Raw genomic sequence first — 26,966 nt, 5'->3', positions numbered from 1 at the left:
ATGTAATTAATTGAAAACGAATAACTAAAATAATTATTTTTACAATGTTATTAAAGTTGGTTTCTATCTACAAAGCACGGTTTCACAAACAAACAATTGTACATTGCAGTATTTGAGTTAAGTTTAGAAGGGGGCTTTAAGGTGTTAATATGTAACAAAGATGAGAAAACAAAAAACACTACAACAAATTCCGTTTTTTCTTTCTATTAGCGTAACATTCTTGACATTTGAATTGAATAATGAATACTTGGTATTACTTATATCTTCAACTTTGAACTTATAAGCTTTTATGAGTTATACGTAATAATATCTAATATTAATAATGTTGTAAGTCTTATGTCTAATGTTAGATACAGATATAAAATCTAGTCTTATTCTAAACCGATATAACATGGGGCTATTATTTTTTTTTTTATAATTATGGAATATAGATATTTAGGGGAAAAAAAGGGTTAAAAACGAAACGAAACGAAACGAAACACCTGCGACAAACGAAACACCAAATACCAATCCTGCGACAAACGAAACACCATCTTCTTCTCTTTTAAAATAGGAGGTTCCAGAACACTCCATCAAGTTTCCATTTTTCCAAAAGCTGGTTATATATACATCCATATATTATCATCAATCTTAATTATCCCGATTGTTAATTAGGTTGATAAGTATTCATAAGTATTTTTTTTTCCGCCCAAAAGATTCAATGGCTCAAGGAGGACCTAACTGGGACGGCTTGCTCAAATGGAGCATCGCAAATACGGATGGCACAGGAAACCCTAGAAATTTAAGGTACACTTGTCAATTTTTATTATTATATTTTCTTGTTCAAAGATGCCAAGATATTTGTTTTATGTATTATTTATCGATGCTGATTTGAAAAAAAAAATCAGCAGATGTTTTACGCTTGTATGGTGTGATAGGAGAAAGAGAGAATTAAGAGTGTTTTTTTTTGTGTGTGTGTGATATGGGTTTCTAAATATCTGGGTAGGTATGGACTATTGATTTTTTGTAAGATTGTAGTTATGTTTGGATATTCATCCTCTATATACAGTACTCGTATAATAGTATTGATAGATACTCGTATATATAGTAAGATGGATAATGTAGATGATAGATGGAAGGAGCTTATAGAGTGATATTTAAATTTCTAGCGTTTGATTTTTTTTTAGTAAGAATTTAAGCTATGTTTACTGGCCTCAAACATTGTCATATATGGAATTATAGATAGATGTCAATATGGTTACTTTAGTACAGTTAATGAACTAATGGTAAAAATATACTGGAAGTCACTCAGCTACGTGGATTAAATTTTCTATCATGCGAATCGATTATCATTGTTTATATAGCATCTGTCCAAGTTGTGATGGATTAGATTTTCTATCATGCGAATCAATTATCATTGTTTTTATAGCATCTGTCCAAGTTGTGATGTTTCTTTTTTCTTTTCCTTTTATTACTATAAAGTGAGGAGGATCGAAAATGGTTAATGGAAGCTATGCAAGCTCAGATGATCGATGTTGTTAAGCGTATGAAGGAGATCACTCTCGTCATGCAAACTCCTGAGAACATCTTGGAGGAGCAAGGTGTTACATTAACAGATCTTGAAGGTATAATTATCATATTATCATTATGTTTTCCCTGTTTCTGCTATATGTTTTCCTACTAATGTGTTTGTGTTTCTAACTTTTTGGTAGATATGTTGGAGGAACTTCAAGATTATGTCGAGTCTATCGATGTGACCGATGGTGAGATTTTTTTTTATAAGTTTGTTCTGTCCTCTTTTAATTATAATTATAAAATCATAACTTGCGTACCTGTTCATTACTAGATATAAATTCAATTGGTGGTCTACCCCCTTTACTAAAATATCTTAGCAACTCCCATGCTAATATACGAGCCAAGGCTTCAGAGGTAGTACTATTGTCCAAAACAATCCAAAGAGTCAGCAATTGGTTATGGATGCAAATGGCATGGAACCTTTGCCTACCAATTTCACTTCGGATGAGGATCTTATTGTTCGGACAAAGGCACTTGGTGCAATATCCTGTAAGTAGTCTTGTAGTCATGTGATTCCTTAAGATTTTTCAAAGGTTATACTATAATAACTTATCTAATTTTCATTGTCAACTGCAGTTTTGATTAGGCACAACAAACCAGGGGTTGCAGCCTTCCGACTTGCAAATGGTTATGCTGGTCTGAAAGATGCATTAAGCTCTGAAAGTGTCAGATTCCAGAGGTATGTATCTTTATAAAACAGTAATTTGTGTCTCGGAACAGATTATCACTTATCAGAACTTGCGAGAATCAGTTTTGGTTTTGGGGTAAATTGGTTATACTTTTATTTTATTTTATCTCCTTGTAATTAATTTTTTATGGACTGCAACAAAACTGATTTTCATTAAAACCTACCAAATCAAGCGGTCAAGGATATAAGCAATTATGCACCGAATTTGAGATGCTTTTATTTCCATTTAAAAAAATGTTGCTTCTTTCTTCACAATAACAACAATGTTGTTAGGTTTGTCAATGTTCTATTATTATACTAGATGGTCAAATCAAATTTTCAAAACATTAACAAAATGTCGCTTCTTTCTTCACTATATGGTTTTGATTATTGATTTTCTTATGTAATCACTTCAAAAATGCATAGCCACAAGCTGTCTCATTGTGGTTAATGTATGTTTTGCAATCTTTCGTCTAATTTAGCTCGTGTTTAAATGTATGAAACTGTAGGAAAGCACTGAATTTGATTCAATACTTGATCGAAGAGAATCCCAGCGACTGCAATATTGTCTCTGAGCTTGGCTTTCCACGCATCTTTACAGACCTGACCATTAGTGAAGATCCAGAAGTACGTGAAGGTGCATTGAGGGGTCTTTATGAGCTTGCCAAGGCAAAGAAAGGAAATTTAGATGGTAGTATGCTTGAAGATGACGAGAAATTGAAACAGGCCCTAGAAGAAAGAATTGGTGCTATCAGCTTAATGTCAGCCGATGATCTTGTGTCTATCAGGGACGAAAGACGCCTTATAGACTCCCTATGGATCGTACATTATAATGAACCATCATCCCTTAGAGAGAAGGGACTCGTGGTTCTTCCTGGTGAGGACTCTGATGCACCACCCCCGGATGTTGCGTCCAAAGTTTTCACGTCTCACCTTAGAGGTTCAAATCGATCAGCTAACAATGACGACAAATGTGGGAAGAAAGATGCACCTTTGTTAATTGGCCCTGGTCCTTGAGTGCACAGTGTAGTCAGTTCTGGTAGAAGCTCCACCTTATAGCTGAAACTGTTTTGGTTCCACACTCAGGTTTTGGCTTGCTTGACTTCTTTGACTTCTGGCTCGTCTATGTTGGTTGTTCGTGTTCGGATCTTTTTTGTTAATGGATATTGTGTTTGTGGGTAAATCCACATAGTTGTAATTAAATGTACCAGAACTTCTGGTGTCATGTTTTCTTGTTAATGGAAGGTATTAGTCCATGCATCTTAGCCTCCTGGTCTTGATACATAGTATTAGGTTTTGTTGCGTGAAACTTCTGGTACTTAGAGTGATGTGTATCTATTGTTCATACCAATAAGTACACAAATACCTTAAAATTAAGTTTTGATTACACATTAATGAACATCATGTATTGTAAACTTGTAAATTGGATATATATATATATATATATATATATATATATATATATATATATATATATATGATATTTAGGGGGTTTAGGAAGGGGATATATGATATTTTAGCTAATTAGACACGACAATGTACATGTACAAAGTAAGTTACAAAGCTAAACTGCCAATCTTCCACAAATCATTTGAAGCTACTTATTTAGGAGGGCAAAATGTGATCACATATCGTGAAGCCCGACACTTGTTAAGGCTTGAAGAGTCATCAAAAGCGAAACTATATGCTTTAGGGCATATTGCCTTGAAAAGATGTGAAAAAAGAGTAGGCTTACATGTCTTTGGATTTGCATACTCCCCTGTACAACAATACTTGGGAGATGCCATTGCCAAACATGCACTCTTACACCCTACCACTAGCCCTCCTAGCTTCACCTCCAGGGCCGACGGACAACAAATATTCAGGTTGACCTCACATCCTGCCCTGCCACACCCTACCCCACCACCAATTGGTGCCATTGCTACTGGTAAATTAAATCCATCCACCAAGCTCACATCATAGAAATGCAAAGGTGAATCTGATGACCCTAAGGTCATCTCCACCACCGTGGCTGGTGGCTCACCTCCTGTTCCTCGGCAATGTAACTGCCCGGAACAACCACCAGTGATGCAAGTGCCTTTACCATTTTCATCAAAACCACAACCTTGCCTTGCCCATATTCTCCCTGACCATTTATCTGCTACGTCAACGACTACTTCCTCGGCACCCCCCAATCGAAAACCACCATCTTTTGGGCTCGGGTGGCCTGCACCGCCTTGTAAACCGGGCCATATGGTCTCCCTGCAGTTGTTAACCAGAATCAACTGAACCCCGTCTGCAATTTATCATGAAAAACAGTAAATAAATGTTGATCATTTGCAAAGACAAATATTATATTTAAACAAAATAAGGTTGTGGATTACATGAAGTAAAGAAACATAAGAACACGCAGACTAGCATAAAGAAGGAGCAAGATAAATTAGCCATTGTTAAGCTGCTGCTTCAAGTGTTTGCTGCATACACTGCCAATGTGGCTTATAAAGGGCTGTGTATGTGTGTATGTGTCACTTTCACTTTGTGGGAGTTAAAAAAGGGTGCATATATGCATTGCTTCCATAGGAGGTTTTTTGCATTATCTAAAGTGACAAAAAGAAAAGCCTACACTATGATAGTATGCATTAGGTTATTCAATATTGTACTCTCCAAAAAATCTTTTAGACAACACTAAAGACAAAATCCATAAGACCAAATGATTCTTTAGGAGATGCCCCTTACAAGAAAACTTGGATGAAGATCGGCATGGATTGTAATACTAGTCAATAGTCACATAAGTTTTTTTAGCTAATTAATGATATGTTACAACTTACAAGGGAAGGAAAACTGGAAAACCATAAAAATTTCTTATGGCAAAAAAGTGTATGAAAGATTTTGGTGCTTACATGTGTCTGGTGTATTATTAATATTTAAAAAAATCCATCAAAAATATAAAAAGGTGTGATATAAACATTGGATGAAGATCCTCTAAAGTTACTTGTAACTTTATATGTAAAGTTAGAAGCATCTTGACCGAAATTAAATCAAGTGATCTTTGAATCTTGACCCTTGATTTAAATTCAAGGGTTAGCATCACCAACTTTACCTATAAAGTTACAAATAATTTTAGAGGATCCTCATCCATAAACATTTCACTTTCAAAATCTTTCATACAATTTCTATGATAAACAGGGACGACGAACACGAGATGATCTACGATTTTTCAGATCTACGACTTTTCAGATCTACGTTGGATTATACAGTACAGAGGCATCAACGTCTTCAACACCGTCGCTCTTTTTTTTAATCTCTATTTTCTATAGTTTTAAGGTTTTTGAATATGTGTTTGTATTGGAATGTCGTTTTTGTATATACGTGTTTTTATATATTTTTAGATTTAGAGATGATATAGATCTGAATATGAATTTGAGTTTACTTGTAAAAAATCAAGTTAAACATGTAAACAGGTTTCTTAACAGGTTTTTATAGTGTTACTTGTTAATTTTCGTGTCGTGTTCGTGTTTAAAAAAAATGACACAATTACTTATCGTGTCGTGTTCGTGTTCAACTCTAACAGGTTTCGTGTCTTATCGTGTCGTGTCTTAACAGGTTGTGTCGGACCTGTTATGCCAGCCCTAGTGGCCATCCACATCATTAAATATTGCCTTAAAAAAACGAACTCAGGTTAAATAATCCTTTTCCCAGTTTGCTCTAATATTAGTACGGAGTATTACGCGTAAGGTAATGGTTTTCCTTTCTTACTCCTAATTAACTTCTTCTCTTATAATAAAATCTTTTCCACAACACAAACTACCAGTCAAAATAAATCAATCTTAATTTGATGTTTCATCTCTATAAAATGATGAAGATATATTATTAGATTGTTCATCCTCTTTATCTCTCCTTTAGATGATGATGGGTTGTTATTGGGTTATGATGATTGTTGATGAAGGGTTATTATTTAATTTTGATCAAGGATTATTTTACCAGATACGGGTTAACAACATTCTGATCAATCACCATTACCAGAGTCATCATCAAAAATTACGAATTTGCCATAATTCCAATATTTAAAGATTCCATATGTATATCAGTATCTGTTAAAATGACTTCGTATTTTGACAAAGATTGGGCAAAAAGTGCCTATAAATTGAATACTAATAAAAGTTCCCTGGGTCTTTATTAATCATTACAGCCCCTTCTAAAATTTTGATTTAGGCATTACAATAGTTTGAGATGCCTCCAGAAAAAAAACCTCTTGGGATTAGGAAAACGATTTCCACCGTCAACAAAGAAAACCGAACACCAAAGTCGACCTATAAAATCCCGCTGCTTGTATGCATAACCTCAATGGGAAAAAAAACATGAAAAATTATTAAGAAAATCTGGGAAAATAAATACCCAAAATCCACAAAAACCGAATATCCCTGATTGTTTGTGTTTTTTAGAAGAGATAGGAGATTTATTTTTTAAGAAAGAGAAAGAAAGAATGAAAGGTTTGGTTATAACATCTATTTAATCATGGTTGAGTGAGATTAGATAACGTGGATGGACACATCACAAATCCAAGTAATCCCAACATTATATAAATTTCATTTCAAAATTTGTTAGTTATTGTCTATGTGGCATGCTTAAAAATGTAAGAAAAACCAAAAATCATTACAATATTGCTCTTTGGAAGGTCTACGGATTAGTTACTTTTATAAGAAGTTCAAATTTTCGAAAACGGATTAGTTATACTTTCAAGAAGTTCAAATTTTCAAAAATTTGAATATGTAACCGTTCGTGTATTGCTTGTGGCGGTTACTTCCTTGCATGTCTATGTCTATATAAGGCCACTTCCATTCAGTTTTAAGGCATTTCAAAACGTAAACACATAACAGATCAATTTTAGCATGGCTTCACTAAACCATGTTTCAATTAGAAATTTGCGTCCAAATAATAAGCCATGTACGATAACGGTTCGAATTTGCGTCTATGGAAGCAACCTCTATATAGAGATGTTAATAACATAGGTAGTATTGAGATGATCCTGATGGACGAACATGTAAGTATTCATTGTTTGTGAATTTTTCTTTTTTGATTAGATTACTTTTTAACATAACTTTCTTTCGATTTTATAACTAGCTTTTTAACATTCTAATGTATAAACATTTTCATTTTGACAGTTTGATAAAGTGGTTGTTGTTGCAACAATCGGTTTTATTCCAACCAACCAGTTATGGTATTCAATGAAATGTGTGAACTGTTCTCAAGAAGTTAAGTTGACTGATCTCTACATGGATGCAGTCGACATTATTGATGCTTTAAGGGACAACAAAATGTGGATTTGTTGTTCATGTAACAAGGAAGGAGTTCTCATCAATCCTAGGTATATATTTATATTTCATATTAAAACTCTATAATCATTAAGTTGTGTGGTAAAATTGTATCTCTGTTTTTTTTTTGGTAGGTTTAATGTGCAAGTTAGGATTGTAGATGCCACTGGTGCTATTGGAGTTAAAATGAATGATCAACAAATTTCAAATCTTATACAAAGAACAGCCTATCAAATTTGTGATGAAAATTATGAGGTATATTTGGTTTATTTTAGTGCTAAATAAGACTTTTCTATGCATTTTAAGTCATTAATTTTTTTTAAAATGGTCATTAGTTGTAATAGGAGTACATTTACTTCGCTACATGCATGCTTGAACTGGTGTTAAAGAAATTATTTAAGGTTATAGCGCATCCACGTGGGTCTATATATCAAAGTGGGGGAAAATTCATAATACCTATCACATCCAGGTAACCAACATAATCCTTTTTATATGCACCTACTATGAGCAATCCATTTTATAATTTCTCTCCGGCGTGCAATGTACGCGTTTTAAGCCCTCGTGTATCATTAATAAATCTCAAGAGCATTTTTCTTCTTTAAATTAATCAACTCATAAGAATATTTTTATTATGTCCAACTCAGTTATATTTATTCATTGATACAATCTTAAAATAAAGTTTAAGAAAAATTATTTAGGGTTGTCCGTGCATCGCACGGGGTCTAAGCACTAGTTTTGTACAAAACTTGTTAGTAAATTGTGAGTCACCGTTAGAGATGTGCATGATCCGGATTGGACGGTTTTAACTAAGAATTTCGTCCAAACCAATAATAACGGTTAAATGTTTTTTCAAACCAAACCGTCCATATTAGTGTTTTAAACCAAACCAACCAAAACCAATTAAACCGGTTTGGTTTGACCGGTTTATCTTTTATAAATATATAAATAAAATCATGTGCTTATAGCTAACATACTAAGATATAGTGAAATTATATTTTCTTCATATGTCACAACTATTAAGTATTTGATATGTATACTTGTAAGCTATAGAACAATGCCATGATATAACTAATACGATGACATAATTACTTGAGTAGAAATATAAACTTATATTTATAACTACATATTTTAATCTAATGGTCCGGTTTAGTTTAAATGGTTAATTTAATCTTTAAAACCGCAAACCAAACCATAAGAATGGTTTATTGGGAGAAAAAACCATCGGTTTAAATTTTTGATGTCAAACCGATCAAACCGTACAATTGGTTTGGTTTAGCTGATTTTATTACTTTCGACCAAACCATGCACATCATAGTCACCGTAGAGGAGTGGAGCTCAGATAGTATCTTTATCTTGGCTTCCCACTAATTTCTTATTAATTCTACGTTTTTAATGAAAGTGATTTTATGACATAAAAAAATAATATAATATAAATACATATACATAATAAATATAAATATAGAAGAGAAAATAAAAACTACGCAAAAAATGACATGACAATTATATTATTTGACCAATCTTTTATTGCTAACTTATCAGTTATTAGGATTAAGATTGGATGAGTTGGATTATATTAATAGAAAAATTAAATGTAAAAAACATAAGAGTTTAACACATATTCAAAACGATGATTTGTCAAATAAAAGGGTAGTTAGAAACATATCATCCTTTAGTTATATACGATGCATGGTAATATACACGTTACACTAAATTGATTATAAATATAATATTTTAAGTAGTATTATTTGAAAACAATAATTAACATATACACGTCAAGAGTATTTATTTATTACGTAAATAATATAACTGCCAATTTTAATTAGTTTTAATATTAGATAAAATTATATATAATCTGGTTTTATATTATATTTAAGTAAATTATATTTCACAAATAAAGATAATTAAATACAAAGGAAAATAAAAATAGATAAGTTATAAAGATCGACAATTATATTATCAATGTTTTTTAATTAGTTTTAATATTCACTGAATATCTACCGTATTTTGCAAAATATAAATAAAAATTAAGTTAGATCAAGTGGTTTGTGCATAATATTAAATGTTAGAATTAATAAAAAAAATATTAAGTTCTAATCTTGTATTTGGTTTTTTTATATGCTATTTAGAATTAATAAAAAAAATGTCTACGTAGACAAATGATGACTTGGCAAATAAAATGTCACATGTGCACTAAAAAGTATATATATTTAAATATCAAAAAAACATTAAATTTACCAGAAAATGCCACCTAAGCAAAAAGGTTAGTTGGCACGAAAAGAAAAGCACCACATTGGAAAAAAAACTATCCTCTCTTAGTTATATAGAGAAGACAGTTGAACTAATGACTTATTGACCAATCAGATCGCTGTATTTCACCAAATTGATTCTCGCTTATGTCATCATTTAGATTAACTATAAATAAAAAACCTAATAATCATTATCCAAATATAATATTATACTAGTATTTAAATTAATTTGTAGAAAAAGTCTCATTAATTTACATTTTTTTTTGTTTTCTAACAATAATTTATACTTTTTAGTCCTGAATACTTAATTTATATTTATTTTAGCATCAACTTGAGAGAATTTTTTAAAATTTATAATCATCTAGTTAGGTAAAAAAATTTCAACATATGAAATATTATTTACAAATAATACTTTCAAAACCTAATGAATTATTAACAAATAATATATTAGATTTTTATAAATTATAAATATTAATATTCAGTTTAATATTTAATATAAGCACAATTTGAGCTTTAAATATATATCTCAAAACATGATAACAGATGACGATATACATCTTTATTCTAAATCTAAATCAATATGAACTTCATTAGGTTACCTCTATACTAAATCTAAATCAATATGAACTTCATTCAAGATTCATTCTATCTCTCGATCAAAACAGTACAAATATCTCCTTATTTATACGTTAGTTTTACGTATTGATGTTTAAAGTTACAATTGTCATTCAAATCAAAGGTCCTAATTGTTATCAAAGAATGTGAAACACAATCCTAATTATTATCTAATTATCATAGAATAAGTGATTAAAAATAAACTTATGCATTATGGGCACGCATCATGATCAAATACATATACTTGAATGTCAAGTACAGAATCAAAAGTATGTTTATATTTTAATTCTTAATTATTTTTCATAATAATATCATATTATGAGCACAACTGGTTTCAAAAAACTATATAATAGAGAAATTATTATATCATGTGCCTTGTGTAATGACTACGGCAAACAATTCCATCAATCTGTCTCAACTAATAATGACAGTGACGAACCTATTATTATTATACTACAACTTGCAAAGTATAACAATTAGAATTGTATATGATATGTCCATTTATATGCATATTCCCATATCGTTTCTAAGACGTTTTAAGCTTAATTATGTGTAAATTATATGTATATTCGATGCTTTGATGGTGTTGCTAGTGATTTCAGGCTTAGAACAGGTAAAATGGTTAGAAAAAGTTGTTGGAAGACTTTGAGATGCATTGGGATGGTTCGTGGACGCATACAAGTGAAGACGGAATGAAAACTACAAGTTTTGGCTGAAAACAAGGTTGGTGTGTCGCACCATGTAAGGAGGTGCGGAGCATTTTCTATTCAGAAACTTGGAAGAAGTTGGAAAGCAGGGAGGTGCGACGCACCAACCCTGTGGTGCGTCCCATATCGGGCAGCTTCAAATTTGGTAACAAGGCCAGGTGCGCCGCACCTGAAGCTTGGTGCGTCGCACCTGTAGGTCGGTTTGTGAGGACCTCTTGCAAATTCTATAAATACAAGGCCATAACCCTCCCATTCGACACACAATCACTTCTAGTCGACTTTAGGGTTCTTTGGGGGTATTCTCAGCAGCTTTTTCGTCCATCAAGGTCTAAGGGTTGTTCGTGATCTCCAAGGCATTCGGTTGTCGATTTTCTTAGCGTTTACTTGTTTTCTACACATTGGTACAATATGTTCTTCTATATTTTTACTCTTTGTGCTTTGTTTTTGATTATGAGTAGCTAAATAATTCGTCATCCACTGAGATGAAGTGATAAATTGAATAATGGTTGCATAAATCTTTTGAATTCAAGTTGATTTGATTTAACGTTGTGTCGTAATCTTAGCTTATTAATTCTTTGTTATTTAACTCTCAATTGCGGATAGTTTTTGGATAACTTCAGTGGTAACTAGGTTGTGTAGAAGTTATTTTGATTGCTTGGTTAGAAACAATTGTTTCTATGACGGGTACGGTAGGAAGTAATTGATAGTTAATAAGGGTTAACGGGTTAATGGTTGGGTACAATCAATAGACACAATTGTTATCTAAATAACCAAAACAATTAATTGGCTAGGAAAGTTAAGAAAGGCGTCTTGGGGTACCGGTCTTAGTAATGGAACTAGTTAATTAAGGGAATTTAATAAAGTAACGAACTTGACGGGTACGGGGTGAGTCTTTGTTAGTTCTCGGTTATAAAATCAACATATTTGAATTGGTACTTTAAATATATGCAACCTAAATAATGTGTATCATGGAGTCGAAGTGGATGATCTTCTAATCCTATTTGATTTAAAACAAATCTCTTTTCGATAAATTCTACGGAATTTCTAACTCTTTCAATCCAACTAACTTTCAATTTAAAATCAAGATGACGTGGTGTCTTTAAAAACCAAACTCTTTCTAAATTACTTAAAATTCGCTAACTCTTATTAGTCTCCGTGGAACGAACCTTTACTTACTTTAATCTATATTACATACGAACGGGTCCACTGCCCGATTGTGTGTGGTAAACGATTCAGAGTATTTATAGGATTTTAATTTAACTAGATTTTCACACATCAGTATATCTTCAAAATTATAAGCTTTAATGACTTAAATGTATGAAGATCTAATATTGATAATATCACAAACCCCGTGTCCAGTGTTAAACACGAATCTAAAATCTAGAACCTAAGCTATGTTTGGCACAAGCTTTTTAAGAGCTTTTCAGGAGCTTTAACTTTTTATTATAAACTAAAAGCTCCTAAAATATTAAAAGCTTTGTTTGGATGCAACTAGCTTTAGCTTTTAATTGAAAGAAAAAGCTCCAAAATGAAACGCTAGTTGAAGTAGCGTTTCAGGAGTTTTAGTTTTTCGATGAAGCTTTTATTCTTTAAAAGTTACACAAATGCCTCTTAAAGTTGCAGCTACAACTATCATACCAAACACTTTTAAAAAATAAAAGTTACAGCTTACAGCTCAAATTAAAAGCTACAACTTACAACTTCAACTAAAAGCTAAAGCTACAAGCTACAGTTACTAGCTACATCTACTTTTGCCAAGCATACCCCTACTAATTAACCTAACCACAAAAAATTGCCATTTGTACATATAATTAAAGGATAAGTATCCTGAAATGTAACAAACTTTGGACAAATGTCTATAGTAGGAAATAACTAAAATTGTATGTATTGTATGTAAACAACTTTAAAAAATGTTTATTGTATCTAAGAAAACATACGTGACAACCATATAGAGGTGCCACTTGTCTGATTTTAATTGGTTAAATACATTTTCTTACATACAATAAACATTATTTTTGAGATTTTTACATACAATACACACAACTTTAGTTATTTTCTACTATAAACATTCGTTCAAAGTTTGTTACAGATACTTTTCCCTATAATTAATTCTTCCAAAACTCAAAGGAATGTCTTCCGGATCTACCCTTGATATCGTATCTTTTTTTTTTTTTCTATCTATTTTATCAAACATGTTTCTTCATGATTTAATAACTAAAAAACTGACAACTTCAAAATTATTACCTTATATTGCTAAAAACATTCGACTCATTGAGCCATGGCATACCATCTCATCGAATGATACACCACATCATCTTAATCTTAATCTTAATATATACTATAAGACAGTTAAACTAATGACTAATTAACCAATCACATCGTTCGATTTCATCAAATTGACTTTTGATGATGTCATCATTTAGATAAACTACAATTTAAAAATCCTAATAATCATTATCCAAATATATTATTATATTAATTTGTAGAAAAAGTTTCATTAATTTACAGTTTTTTGTTTTTCATCAATAATTTACACTTTTTTAGCCCTGAATACTTAATTTATAATTATGTGTAGCCATCAACTTGAGAGAATTTTTTAAAATTTACAATCATTTAATTAAATAAAAAAAATTTAACATATGAAATATTTTCTACAAAAAATTATTTGAAAACCTAATGACTTATTAACAAATATTAGAAGAGTCCTAATTGTTATCAAAAAAATATAAAATCAATCCTAATTGTTATCATATTATCATAGAACAAGTGATTGAAAATAAACATATGCGTATTATGAACGCACATCATGATTAAATACATATACTTGAATGTCAAGTTCGGGATCACAAATATGTTTATACTTAAATCTTAATTGTTTTTTCTAATAATATCACATTATGAGTACATCTGTTTTAAAATATATTATAATGGAGAAATTATTATATATAGCATGTGCCTTGTGGAATGACTACGACAAACAATTCCATCAATATGTCTAGACTAATAATGACAGTGGGAAACCTATGATTATTGTACTACAACTTGCAAAATATAACAATTAAAACCGTGTTTTTTTTAAATTATAAGCTTTTATGACTTAAATGTATGAAGATCTAACATTGTTAATATCGTCAATCCCGTGTCCAACACGTCCAGTGTTGGACACGGGTATAAAATCTAGTTAACAGCTATATAATAGTTCAATTGAAAAATAAAATAAAAATAATGATAAATCTACGACAATTGAAATCTATTAGTAAATAACCAAAATTGAAAGAAACAGGGAAGTGTACTAAATAACCAGATTTTTCAATATAATTTCAAATATGATATACATATATGTTGTAGGGCACTACGTTTCTTTAGTAGGACATAACAATTGAAATCTACGTAGTAATAATAATTATATAGTTAAAAGTTCTATCAACAGATCAACCAGACTTACATAAAAGTTTATATTGTTCTTTTGTATAAAAATACCAGATTAAATATATATTCTATTGAAAGGTTTAGAAAAAGAGGTCATATTAAATAGGCATAATGGCTTCTTAATGTAGACACAAAATACGTATATGATCGATTACATTGAATTGGCAGTCCAAAATTAAAGAGTAGAGGTAATATAGTAATGACATAAAATAATTAATGGATTTACAAAAATACAAGCATAGGTGGCATTAGGTTAAATTTTGGTGTATTTATTAGGTCTCTTAATCATTTTTGATTAGGGAAATGATAAACTACTTTTAGACTTCCATAATAATATATGCATTGTACAGTTATATACTATGTTATAAAATATATACGATTATTATAGATGGCTAAAAAATAATGTAGATATATCACTCCCTTTTTTCAATATCCCTACTTTTTTATAGAGTAATAATTTTTTTAAAACATTTTTTATAAAGTAAATTATCATGTTTATCAAAATAATAAATCATTTTATTAAAATACCTCTTCTTTATTATTACTTTATCTAAATCCTTAAATAATGTTTCAAAAATATCTTTAATTAAATAATTTACAAAAGTTATTTTTAAACTCCTGAAATAACTACACTATTCAAATTACATCAATTAGTTTTATATCAATTACGTAAATTACTCCCTACCGCCGTCACTACTATACCGTAGTCTTCGCCTCCACCGCTTTCCCCTCTAATAGGTTATTATATATACCCATCTCTTACTATACACTTTCTTTTATATATTTTCATTTTACAAGTATAATATATCCATCTTAAATTATGTTATCACCCTCTTTTAAAGTTATTTGGGTATTTACCAATAAATTATAACAAGATTAAGATGTTTTTAAAACGATACGTGGCTTAATCCTTGATCAATACGTGTCCTTTTAATTTATTTTATTAAATTAGCTTTTTTTAATTGTATGTAATTTCAATTTTCTTATTAGACTTATAATGAAACTCTAATTGTTGGCTTATTAATACAAAAGACATTATAACCTTATTTGATTGATCGTTTTCTCATTAATAAGTTGTCTCTTTTTTCCCCTCAATTATCTAACTTTTGTTACTATATAAATCATGTATGAGACATATTCAAATATCATTATGATACAATCTATATAGCTACCGTACATCGTATGGGTATTAAGACTAGTATCGTAAACACAATGAGATGTATGTAAAATTGTAACATGTAAAGTTTTTAAACACGGGCTAAATTTAACCCACCAAACTTAAAATTAGCGACTACCTTTTTTTTTTTGGATGGTCAGTGGAAAAAAACTAGTGAAAACTCAACAATAATTGGATGCATATTCTAAAATGTAAATGAAATAAAAATAAATGTTACGAGTATTACATTAAAGTTAAGATAGATAAAGAGACTAATATAAAGGTATTTAAAAAGGTTGAGATTTGCTCAAGCTTTCCCATGAGAAAATCTTGAGGTTGAAATAAACTGATATACTAAAATGTAATGAAATAAAAATGAGTGTTTAATGGTAAAACAGTAAATATGTTAAAGTTGTTTAATTGAAATATGAAAATCACTTGAAATATGAAAATCAAAAGTTTGGTGTCAAAAATTAAAAACGACAACTTTAATGGACGGAAAGTGATAAAACAAAAACTTTAGTGTAAATTTGAATAGTTACAAAAGTCGTATTGTAATTAAAGGGAAATAATTAATCCTCCTAATGAGAATTAGTGGATACCACATGTCACATTCTTAATGTTTTAGGATGATTATTAGGCTATTTGGTTAGGACGGTTTATCATTTTCAATAATTAAAAGATTAACTGGGAAAGTGCAACAACCAATATCAAGAGACCATTGTTAGGAGTGAATCAAAGAGAATAATAGAGAATGAATATAGTGGGAAAGAGAATGAATATTTGAAAAGAAAATGTATTTCGTCGTTTGGTACAAGCAGAGAATGAATATATAAAAAATACAAAATTTTAAATAATAATTAATTTTAATACATATAACATCACTAAAACAAAAAATAAAATAAAATTTTTATTCCCATCTATTTTCTACATTTTATAGAGAATTGAGGGAATGAAATCGATTCTCCCTTCTCAATTCTTGTTTTCATTTTCCATTGCAACCAAACATGAGAAGTTTTTCTCATTCACTTTCCACTCTTTCCATTTCATTGTATCAAACACCCGTTAAGGCTTGCAAACTTTTCATATCAGAATCCACCTTCAAATTTTATAATAAGTTTATTGATATGTAACAAATCAAATACTAATTCATTTCATAACAATAAATATACAAAATCTCTTCAAAAGTTAAACTTATAATTTGAGACTTCATCGCCGATCAGCCATCTTAGCCGAGTCTCTACACTGAAATTAGTTGTTGACTTGTTTCCATTGCGTAGGTATAATTCTATAATTTATCTAACTTTACACTTTATATATACGTATGTATGTATGTATGTTAGTAATTGTTAAGCTTAACCATCGCAATAAAGTAATAAACGTTAGGCCACTTGGATCCATCCATTCGATATGTTTCCCCTTTCTTTTCTTTTTTAACATAACTATGCCAATAGAGATGAAACATATTCCGAATAGACTCGTATGAAAATTAAAACCTCAATCGGAAACCATGAAACTTAACTAAATATGCGATTTTCATATTAAAGATGTTCTGGTCATGGAGAAGATAAATACCACTTCCCAGAACACAGAGCAAAGAAAGGGAAAAAAAATCATATCATATGGTATTACATTACTTATACACAGGTAAAATGCAATTTACCCATATACCTATGGTACTACTGCCTACTATTTAGTTAGATTATGACACAATAATTCCGTCCTAGACCCTTCCAACAGGCGAAAGAGGTGGAAATGAAGCAAAACGAACTGGAGTGGGATCACCCAGTACTTGTTTGTCTTCGTAGGTCCTGGAAGATGTATGCTCAGATGATTTTCTGCACTCCAAAACTGATATACAAATTGAGAACGCTTGTAAAGGCGAAAGAGACGAATTATATTCGATAGAAAATATCTTTTCTTTTAACGGACAGAGGCTGAAGAAACGCCTTTTGTTTGCAGAGTCTCCCTGTCAAAAGGTTATAGAGAAAATATGAGTAAATTGGTATCTATTATCAAAACATGAAAATGGTGTTGTTCTCTTACAAAGCGTAATAAGCTTCAGTGAAAGTGCATTCAGTGTCGGATTTAGAGCTCGTATTAGAGGCAGTAAAAATTAGGTGGGTCTGCCAAGGGTGGGCAGTGGGTCAAAACAAGTAAGACACTTAGTTTTAGTGAGTCATATACGAGTACTACATGATCTTATTGTAAGTTGTCACAACAATAATCTATATTCTTTGGATAAATTGATTTTAAGACAACAATGCATTTAAAATGCACATGCACTTTCAGTAACTTGTGCCCATTTGACCCGTTTCCATCAAACCAGCCTCTTATATTACCCGTTAGAAAAAAAAAAACCCAACATAAATCGACTCATCGAGCAACAAAAAGTAAATGTAGGCAAATTGTTGAATCAAATAGCATTATTACACCTGTATATTGATGTATTCATATCCGGTAACTCTGATCGTGTGTTCTTATTAATTCTAATCTTTAGTTCTATTTGAAGCAAGTACCAAACACACAGAGATAAGATGTACCTGAAAGAAAAGCTCAAACTGGCCAGTGGGTGAGTTTGTCCTACTACATTGCACCTGGTTTGTGAGAGTTCTCAATCTGCAGCCCAAATCCCAACCTCCGCAGTCACATACACCATTAGACCGCCACCGCTCAATCAATGGTGAAGGTTTTCCATTACTTGATACACCATGATTCCCGCCAGGTAGAATAACTGTGGTATTAAACCTTTCTTGATTTTCTTCTTCGTGCTCCACATTTCTTGAAAACTTCACAACAATGCCTGCTAACTCATCAACCCGTGTTGGGTCCACACGATATAAAGAGAATTCTCTGGTGTCACACTTAGAAATTGAACGATTTGATACCGTCATTTGAGCTGTCATGTTTGGGATATAACTGTGACCTTTATCTCTTCTGCTATGAGATAACCAACCCCCAGTCTTTTTCTTGATTTCATCAACGGTGAAAAATGTATAGATCCAACAGTTGCTGTTCTCTTTTGCAGAAGACCTTGAATCTCTTACTGTGGCTGCAAGAACATTATTGTTGTTCTCAACTGCAAATGTGAACAGAGGGCGGCCATTCTTGACAGCTGTTTGAAAAAGAGCTCGTGATGTATCATATTTATGCAAACTATCAGCATTGCTAACTTCCCTGCTATTTCTCAAATGCATGTTTCCTTTTGCTTTTAATTTTGAATCCTCACGAGATTTTTCAGCAGATTTGCGGTAACTAGTTGCCTTGAATGAGTAGAGTGGTTCCAATAACCTTCTTAAGGGACTTGATTGAGCGCGGTTTAATACATGCGTATCCACACTTGATTTTTGAGAGACTGGAGACTCAACACTTCTCGTGGTAGACATAGAAGCTGGAGATTTAGAGATCATGCCAAAGCTGAAACGACGGTTTGGAGACATATTTCTTGGTTTATCAGCAGCAAAAGTACCCGTATTAGAATCTGACTTTACGGAACAAAAAGATGATCGTTTTTCTTGTAAGTTGGTGTTCCCAGATGCACTACTTGGATTTCTTGTACTTTCACCATATCCATGAAATTGTGTAGGCAAAACTTTTACCGTTTCAATGGGCGCATTTACTGCCCCATCTTGGATTTTCATCTTTCCCTTCAAAGATGATTTTGCCTGACGGTTTCCTATATCATTGGATGATTCCAATTCTTTAACCTTGGGTGCATCAGAAACATGCAATTTGCAATATTTGGGCTCAGTTCTCTTATAAAACGTAGCATCCTTAAAATTATGAAACTTGTCAACATTCCCCAAACATGAAGACCTGTTAAAATGACATTGTAGAGTTACGCGGTGAGGTTTTTGACGCGCACTAAAACAGCTTTGACCGCTGGTTGACTGGGGAGTTGACCCATCAGTTGAGAAAAATGGGGAAGAACTGCTGCTAGAGGGTGAACACTTATGATGTTGATACTGCCATTTTTCTAATCTTCCCCAATCCATAACTCCGAAACTTAAAGCCCTGTCGGGGGTGGCTTTTTCCGGATCAAGAAAACTTGGCAAATTAGACATGTGTCTAACTATTTCATCCCTCTCAAGTTCTTGGTTTCCAATGAGTTGTTTTTGGCTACGGTTTGAAGGCGATGCTGCCATATTTAGACGATTCTTCACATCTTCGTAATGATGATCTGTATAAGAAAGACGACGTCTCTCCAATTCAAACTTGTTTCTCAATGTTGAACCACGGATTGACCTTGCTGAGATAGGGTCAACCATTTTGTATAGCAAAAGTGAATCGAGTCAAATCATTTCCACAACAAAGTCAAAGAAACCCTGCATAATAATGTATGACATCAGTTAAACCAGAACATGACAAAACTAATGAAATATGTTCAAGACAATGTTTTTTACAGGTTGATTTAAGTTAAAGCTAAAAATAGAGAAGATCCATGTAAATCTCATTGTCTGTTAAACTAGTCAACATTGGCATGATCATCAACCACCTATAGGTGGCATTTCATATGATATAAAACAGTCACTGGAATCATTTATTGCTTAGAATCTAAAATACGGTGCTAAAAGATTTGTTTCAACATCTAGTTAGTTAGAAGCATAACAACGACAAACTACACCAACTAAATTGACTAATATAGGAAACACTGTAATATACAGGGGGAAAGGCAAAACTAATATATATCAGATTTCATAAACTTGCTACTAAAATACAACACTTAAACTTATAGCATACCCTGTAAAAAAGCATATTCTGGAAACAAAAGCACAGTTGATTATCAATGAACTATTTGACCTTTTCGTTTTGTACTTTCACCAAATAATAAACAAAAACGAATGATCTGTTACTTTTTTTCGTTTTGTATTTTCACCAAATAATAAACAAAAACGAATGATCTGTTACTTGTCAAAGAAAAGACATGTAAAAAACACGATATAAAAATTATATATAGAATTTGCATTCTCTTTCAAACAATCCTCTTATGCAATGACAAAGGAGTGATATTTGTGGCTGCAACTTATTAAGACTACAGTTTGACATTTTTGAACAAAATACAGTCAAAAAAAGGATTGGAAAACTGACAAATGACAGCTGTGAAATGTTCAGGTGAAAACAAGCTTCATGTTTTTCATTGGTTGTTCTAGATCTGCAAAGCAGAGTCCATCTTGAGTGTATGGACAAAGAAGAAACTGGGAGTGTAAAAACTATATGTGTGGTCCTGCAGTTTATGAAAACCAAAAAAATATATATATCTCATATTATATATAATAATAGTATACAGAATGTCACATGAAACACATAAACCAAGATTCCCTCATGAGAGTAAAATAAGAGTTCAAAATATTTTGAATATTGAAACTCTGATTGCTACAAATGAAACAGTACAAAATGAAAGCTAAAAAATTATAAGTCTGAGGTCTAAGCATATTCCCCTCTCTTTGACATTGTTATTTTATTTGCTTTACCCTTTTGTATATTCCATCTCACATACAAAATCTAGACCTGGATTCAAGAGGTGATTCAAAGGCAAATATGACACATTAAAAAGTGTTACAGTAATGATAAAAAGGGGAAAAAGGAAAAAGCAAACTAAGAAAATTATAAGATTTCTTCTTTGCAAGACATGCAACCTCTATGATTACATATCAATCAAGAAATTATAGCTGCAAATGAGATTTTGCTTTCCCCAAATCATATCTTCAAAAAATTTCCAAAAACCATCTATTTAAAATTTTTTTTTAACAAGTAATCATATCATCTAATTTTTCCCAGAATATATCTATAACATTTCTAAACAAGAATCATATAAAATATTTAAAAAAAGACTCATAGCTTAGCACTATTAGTTTTTATTTTATTTTTTTATAACAAAAACATATAAAAATTCTTAACATTTCTTTCTATAATGCCCACTTCAGAATAGCTAAACTGAACAAGAATCATCTGAAATTTCTACAAAGAATATTCATAACTTATTTTTTACACTATAACTGAAAAAAATGAAAATTTTCTTTCTACCCAAATCAAGAAAATCACTTAAGAATAACTTCTTGTCAATGTAGCAACTAATACTAAAAAAAAAAAAGTTTTTTTTTTTTTTGCCAGATTATATCTCCATACACACTTCAAAAAAGCTATAATGAACAAGAATCAACCAAAATCTTTACAAAAAGAACAAATACAAAACAGTTAATTCAAAAATATGTCATTGAGACATTTCATCAAACACTTACCAGATATAAGTTGAAAAAAGCCAAAGATTTCTTCCAAGATGAAGAAAACGTAATGCCAGAGCAACTGTAAGAAATAAGAGAGAAAACCCAGAAGAAAAAGATGAATAAAGGTTTGACCTTTTTGTAAAGAATCCAACGGTCTAAAAAGAAAGAATTTACAGTGAATGGGAAGTAAAAGTCTGAAAAGTAATTTATGGGGGAGTTGAAAATATAGATACACACTATTTGTTTTTACTGCCAGTGGTTGTTTGTGTCAGGGAAGATACAACGCGTTTTCATTGGACGGTTGTGGGTGAAAGTGATGTATCTTCTATTTTTCCCAAAGTAAATGAGTAATTAATTACCATGAGTAAGATTTTTAGTGGAGTGTGATTTAAATGTGCTTTTAAAAAAATATTTATCTAGATAGTCAAAAGCGGATAATAATAAACAAATTATGTTTTAACTCATGGCTTAGGTTATAACAAGCAATAAACACACAAAGTGATTAAATGAAATGTAACTTTTTATTAGAGTTGGCTCATATTAGATGTTATCAGCAGGCTTGGCATGTTTGTGAACAAGTTATTGGTAGCTGCTGCAGTATATTATCTATGGCAAGAAAGGAATGCCAGAATTTTTAAGAATCAAGATAGAAGCATGGATGCACTTTGTCAGATTATCAAAGATAGTGTTAGAAGATTATGAACATCAAAGTAAAGAATACAAGAAATGTAGATAGGATTGCTGAAATGTGGGAGTTGGAATTGATAAATAACAGTTTGAAAGCTAAATAAGGCTGACTTGTGAAGGTAGAGATTGCACTTGCGTATGGGAATAGTGAATCATGTAAGATGAGACTACTTGGTCCCATACTGGTGCAATTCTGGGATTAATAGGCTAACACTTTTTTATATTGATGTATCTGAGTGTTTTGGTTGCATAGTTGGTATACCCTGTATTGATATGGTCTTGTGAAGTTAGTTTGAGGTAGATTTTGTGGTTATTTGTAGACGTATGTGACACTTGGGCCTGTCCAAGCTTATTCTTTATTGTAAATTTGTATATGTTTGGATATAATACAATTCACCTTTTCACCAAAAAAAAAAATGTAACTTTTTTTCATTAGCGTAAGACTTTACAAATTTATGTTAGATGGGATCTAAATACTTGACTAAACATTCATAACAAGAGTAACTTGTTATAAAGAATTTGACTAACAAAATTCTAACTTTGATATATGCTAACAAAATCTTTAATGAAGACACACTTCACAACGTTCCAAAAAAAGACACACTTCACAAATTGCATAAAACACGTGTATATAAGGACTCAAGAAATCAACATGTACTCATTCGAATGACCTAATTCGAAAAAGAGAAATAATTAATCCTCATAACCAAATAGTCTAACAAACTTTCTAACTATAAGATAATGACATATGGAAAAATAAGGGGACAAAATTAGGAAAGATAATTAGTAGATACCACATATCACCTTCTTAATGTATTAGAAGGATTATTATGTTATTTGGTTAAGAAGATTGATCATTTTCCGTTTAACCAACCGGTAGTTCTTGTTTACGATGTTGCCTTTTATAAATTAACTTGCAACAATTTTTGAGGTGTTGGATGTTGACTGTTGAGGTGTATGTTAATATGTCATTGGACATGAGTAATCATCGTTAATTGCTTTTAGCTCGTCTTCTTTTTCCTTCATTTTTGGTTAAAGATAAAACTTGTGAATTGGAAGTTGAGTCTTCAATTATCCAATTCTGAAATGGATACTTGACCGTTACGTATAGTATTGGCTTGTCAACTTGTCAAACATTTTGGTAGGTAATTTCTCTCCCTTTTTACCGTTTATTTTGACTTACAACATTGACGAATGTTCTTTTTGTCAATCTGAATAATAATAACTATAAAGCTTAGTTCCCCTTAATTACTAGTTAAAGAAATGGTTGCCAACACGATTTATGATCGTGATTGCTAGTGAAGGAGGTAGCTAACAACTTCTTGCTCGTTGATACATTAGTGTTTAAGTCGTTTCGACTAATCCATATTCCAATTGTTGGATTAACAGTTTATACATTTACAACAATGGAACAATATAGATAAACTTATCTTATAACATAGCTTTTTTTTTAACGGCAAATTTGGCCTCAGCGGCATGCCTCTTCATATACCCAACTCCAATTCCAGAGGAAACCCATACTGGAAAAACCTCTGTCTCCATTCCTGAAAGTATTTTACTCACACCAAAATTTGAACCCAAGACCCCTCAGTCTCAAGTTCAACCATATACCAATCCATATATTGATAATTGGTCATCTTATAACATAGTTAAAAGATCTTTAAAGATATAAACATACATTCCATAATTATAATAGTGGATTAGATTTAGTGTTGTATTTTTGAGACAATCAATCACACCTGTCAGTACAAATGGTTAAGTGATCAATAATATGTAATTGTCTAAATAAAATAAACTACTACCTTGTAAATATCGTAAGTTGTTAGTGATAACACTTAGATTCTCATTTGCAAAATCCGTAACTTAATATCAATATTATTGTTTTTTATTTGTTGATTGGGTATTTCTTATCCAAATACAGATTTATTTATACAAGTACTAGTGTATTGTGTATATATAAAGCATTTGAGCATTCTGGCTTTAAATCTTGATTTGTATGTTATATCTTAGGAATTAAATCTTGATCGATATAAACCTTTAAATATTTATTTATTATAGTGAGAATTAGAACACCTATAATATACGAATAGAAGTTTTAACATTAAATAATTATATATGTTGTCACTTTATCCGATGTGTACTTGTTAAGAATTTTGATTTTTGGTTCTTCAAGTTGAGCTTTGATTTAAACTAAACTAATATAACTTCTTACCCTGGATTCATGTACAATTCCTAGTGACTAGTTAGTTACAAAAGATAATTTACTTCTTATTTAAGTCGCAGCACAAAACCTGACCCGATATACAGGGTGATATATAGTTGTACGCTTGTACACTTATCGTTGAGCACTTCAGGTTAGGCCTTGCCGCCTTGGCAGGCTAATAGATTCAACCTACATGGCCCATCTTATATTGGACTCCAATTAAAGCCCAAGCCAGGCTGGCACTATGGAAAATTGAATATGCGTGAATAATTTGCGTAACAGTAGGCAGTAGCTAAAATGTTTCAAAATAGAGATAGAGAATAGCATTATCTGATCAGTATTATGTAACTTGTTAAGGGTGTTGTTTGGTGATAACAAGAATAGTCTAGATTTAAGGTATATTTATAAATAGTAATAAAAAGATTAATTAAATTTAAAAATGTTTATTTTATATCTATAATTTGATGTTAAACATAATTTTTATTTTTAATAATATATATTTAAACTAGATTAAACCTGTATATTGTACGGTAAAAAACTTTTAATTATGATAATAATTAGCTAAAATATAAATATAATAATTAAGGATATATTTTAATATGGAAATAATAACTCATGAAAATATGACAAAAAGTTTAACTTAATAAGTTCAATATTACAGAAACAAAATTAACTTAAAAAATAAGGTAAAATAAGGCAAAAACTTAACTATATTAATTTTGAAACATAATTAAAATATAAAATATTTTAAAAGATTATGACTAAATTAATTTTGAAACATATATCTAAAAAAAATATTGTGACAACGTTTTACTATCAATATCGAAACTTAACTTATATTAATTTTAAAAACATATTTAATGTATTAAATTTTTTAAAAAATAGACGATTAACCTTTGCAATCTACATATCTAGATTTACTTATATAGTATTTTTAAGTATCTATATCTTCTAAGTAACAAAGTATATTTTAGATTTTAATTATTGATGATTAATATATGAGTTGGAATATAAATTGAGAAAACTAATTATAAATATATAGAAAAATGACACGTATGAAATATGCTTAGTTGTCATGATAAGAGGATATCCACATAGGATTTGGACTATCCTCTCTTAGTTATAGATAGAGACAATAAAATTGGAAATCCCTATCCTTAAAAAAGGAGAACATATGCCTTACTTTTTACCAATTTACCCCAATTTTTTTTTCCGGAAATGATAAACATAGCTACAAAAGCTATTTTTGATTTGTTACATCATGTTTAAAAGTGTTGTACATTTTATATGACCGCCTTCTGAAAATATGCATAAATGTCAAAGTACTACAATATCATTCGTGTCTAACTATAACCCAAAGGGACTATGTTTAGCATTTCTATTCCTATTAGGTAATAGAATCCAATTGAAAATTAAAGACAAAATTGAGTTTTATTTACATTTTGGAAATATAAGAATTTAATCATAGATGGCTTCTCCCGTGGCTACAAATCTTGAAATCTTGATGGGTCACAGGGGCATATCGTGGGTAACAAGCTCCATTTTTGAGGAGATTAACTGCTGCCTCATGAAAATAAAAAGAGAATTGTGTTTTCAGAAAGTATTATTTGAGTAGGTTAAAAACATCTAATGGATCAACAACCGATAATGATTTCTGAGATCCATGACATGAAATACGAAAGAATCATGAAAATTCAAACTTCGAGTTATAAGACTTTGGAAGCAGTCGGTATAAATGTATCTGAGACGAAACTTTATGAAACTTCTTCCATCGAAATGTTTTTAATGGATTTTTAGTGGACGAATATTATTAACTTAATTAGGTTTTTTGGTTTTAATTGCAAATTGATAAATAAGTTAATAATTCAATTTTCAAAAAATAAAAATTTATGATTGGCTGAAAAATCATTAAAATAACCTTTTAGATGGGTGGAAAAAAAAAAGTCGAAGATAACTCATTAATTAATGGATGATGTCACCGTCAATTGTTTTGCACCAAATATCTTTTGGTCCTGATAACACCATTCATATGAAACATGTATTGTTGATGTAAATTATCAGGAAAGAAACATTGTACATGAAATAAGTGTATGTGGATCTCATCTTTGGAACGTATGGACAAAAGAATAAAGAATTGGTGGTTCTTTTAACACAAAGCAAAATTCATTAGTGAGATCTAGTACGTTT

The 26,966-nt window shown here is 30.9% G+C and overlaps 2 protein-coding genes and 1 pseudogene across 3 annotated transcripts; 1 reads left to right on the top strand and 2 right to left on the bottom strand.

Annotated features, from left to right (window-relative positions):
* Positions 1–696: 696 nt before the first annotated feature.
* On the top strand, positions 697–3,563 carry LOC122583019 (annotated as a pseudogene).
* Positions 3,564–3,822: 259 nt separating this feature from the next.
* Positions 3,823–4,648, bottom strand: LOC122581545 (thaumatin-like protein). Its single transcript, XM_043753774.1, has 2 exons — positions 4,585–4,648; positions 3,823–4,496 (listed from the first exon to the last, which is right to left on the bottom strand). Exons 1-2 carry the CDS (start codon positions 4,646–4,648, stop codon positions 3,823–3,825), a joined length of 738 nt encoding a protein of 245 aa, XP_043609709.1.
* A 12,534-nt stretch (positions 4,649–17,182) lies between these two features.
* LOC122581750 lies at positions 17,183–20,887 on the bottom strand. 2 transcript variants are annotated; one of them, XM_043754020.1, is made up of 3 exons: positions 20,754–20,887; positions 18,209–19,990; positions 17,183–17,634 (listed from the first exon to the last, which is right to left on the bottom strand). In XM_043754020.1, exons 2-3 carry the CDS (start codon positions 19,931–19,933, stop codon positions 17,389–17,391), a joined length of 1,971 nt encoding a protein of 656 aa, XP_043609955.1. In that variant the 5' UTR covers positions 19,934–19,990; positions 20,754–20,887; the 3' UTR covers positions 17,183–17,388. The 2 variants fall into 2 exon arrangements, with proteins under 2 accessions (XP_043609955.1, XP_043609957.1); XM_043754022.1 differs by lacking the exon at positions 20,754–20,887 and adding an exon at positions 20,406–20,477.
* Between the last annotated feature and the right edge of the window lie 6,079 nt (positions 20,888–26,966).

Source organism: Erigeron canadensis, chromosome 9, assembly GCF_010389155.1.
Source record: "Erigeron canadensis isolate Cc75 chromosome 9, C_canadensis_v1, whole genome shotgun sequence".
NCBI classification, from domain to species: Eukaryota; Viridiplantae; Streptophyta; class Magnoliopsida; order Asterales; family Asteraceae; genus Erigeron; species Erigeron canadensis.
This window is presented reverse-complemented; position numbering and strand designations above follow the sequence as displayed.

Bases quoted from the DNA above. Each gene is read 5' to 3' on its own strand.
- LOC122581545 (XM_043753774.1), bottom strand. From the start codon at position 4,648: ATGGCTAATTTATCTTGCTCCTTCTTTATGCTAGTCTGCGTGTTCTTA. The intron at 4,497-4,584 runs GTAATCCACAAC...GATAAATTGCAG, and splicing joins CTTATGTTTCTTTACTTCAT to ACGGGGTTCAGTTGATTCTG.
- LOC122581750 (XM_043754020.1), bottom strand. From the start codon at position 19,933: ATGGTTGACCCTATCTCAGCAAGGTCAATCCGTGGTTCAACATTGAGA. The intron at 17,635-18,208 runs GTACATCTTATC...ACCTTTTGACAG, and splicing joins AGTTTGAGCTTTTCTTTCAG to GGAGACTCTGCAAACAAAAG.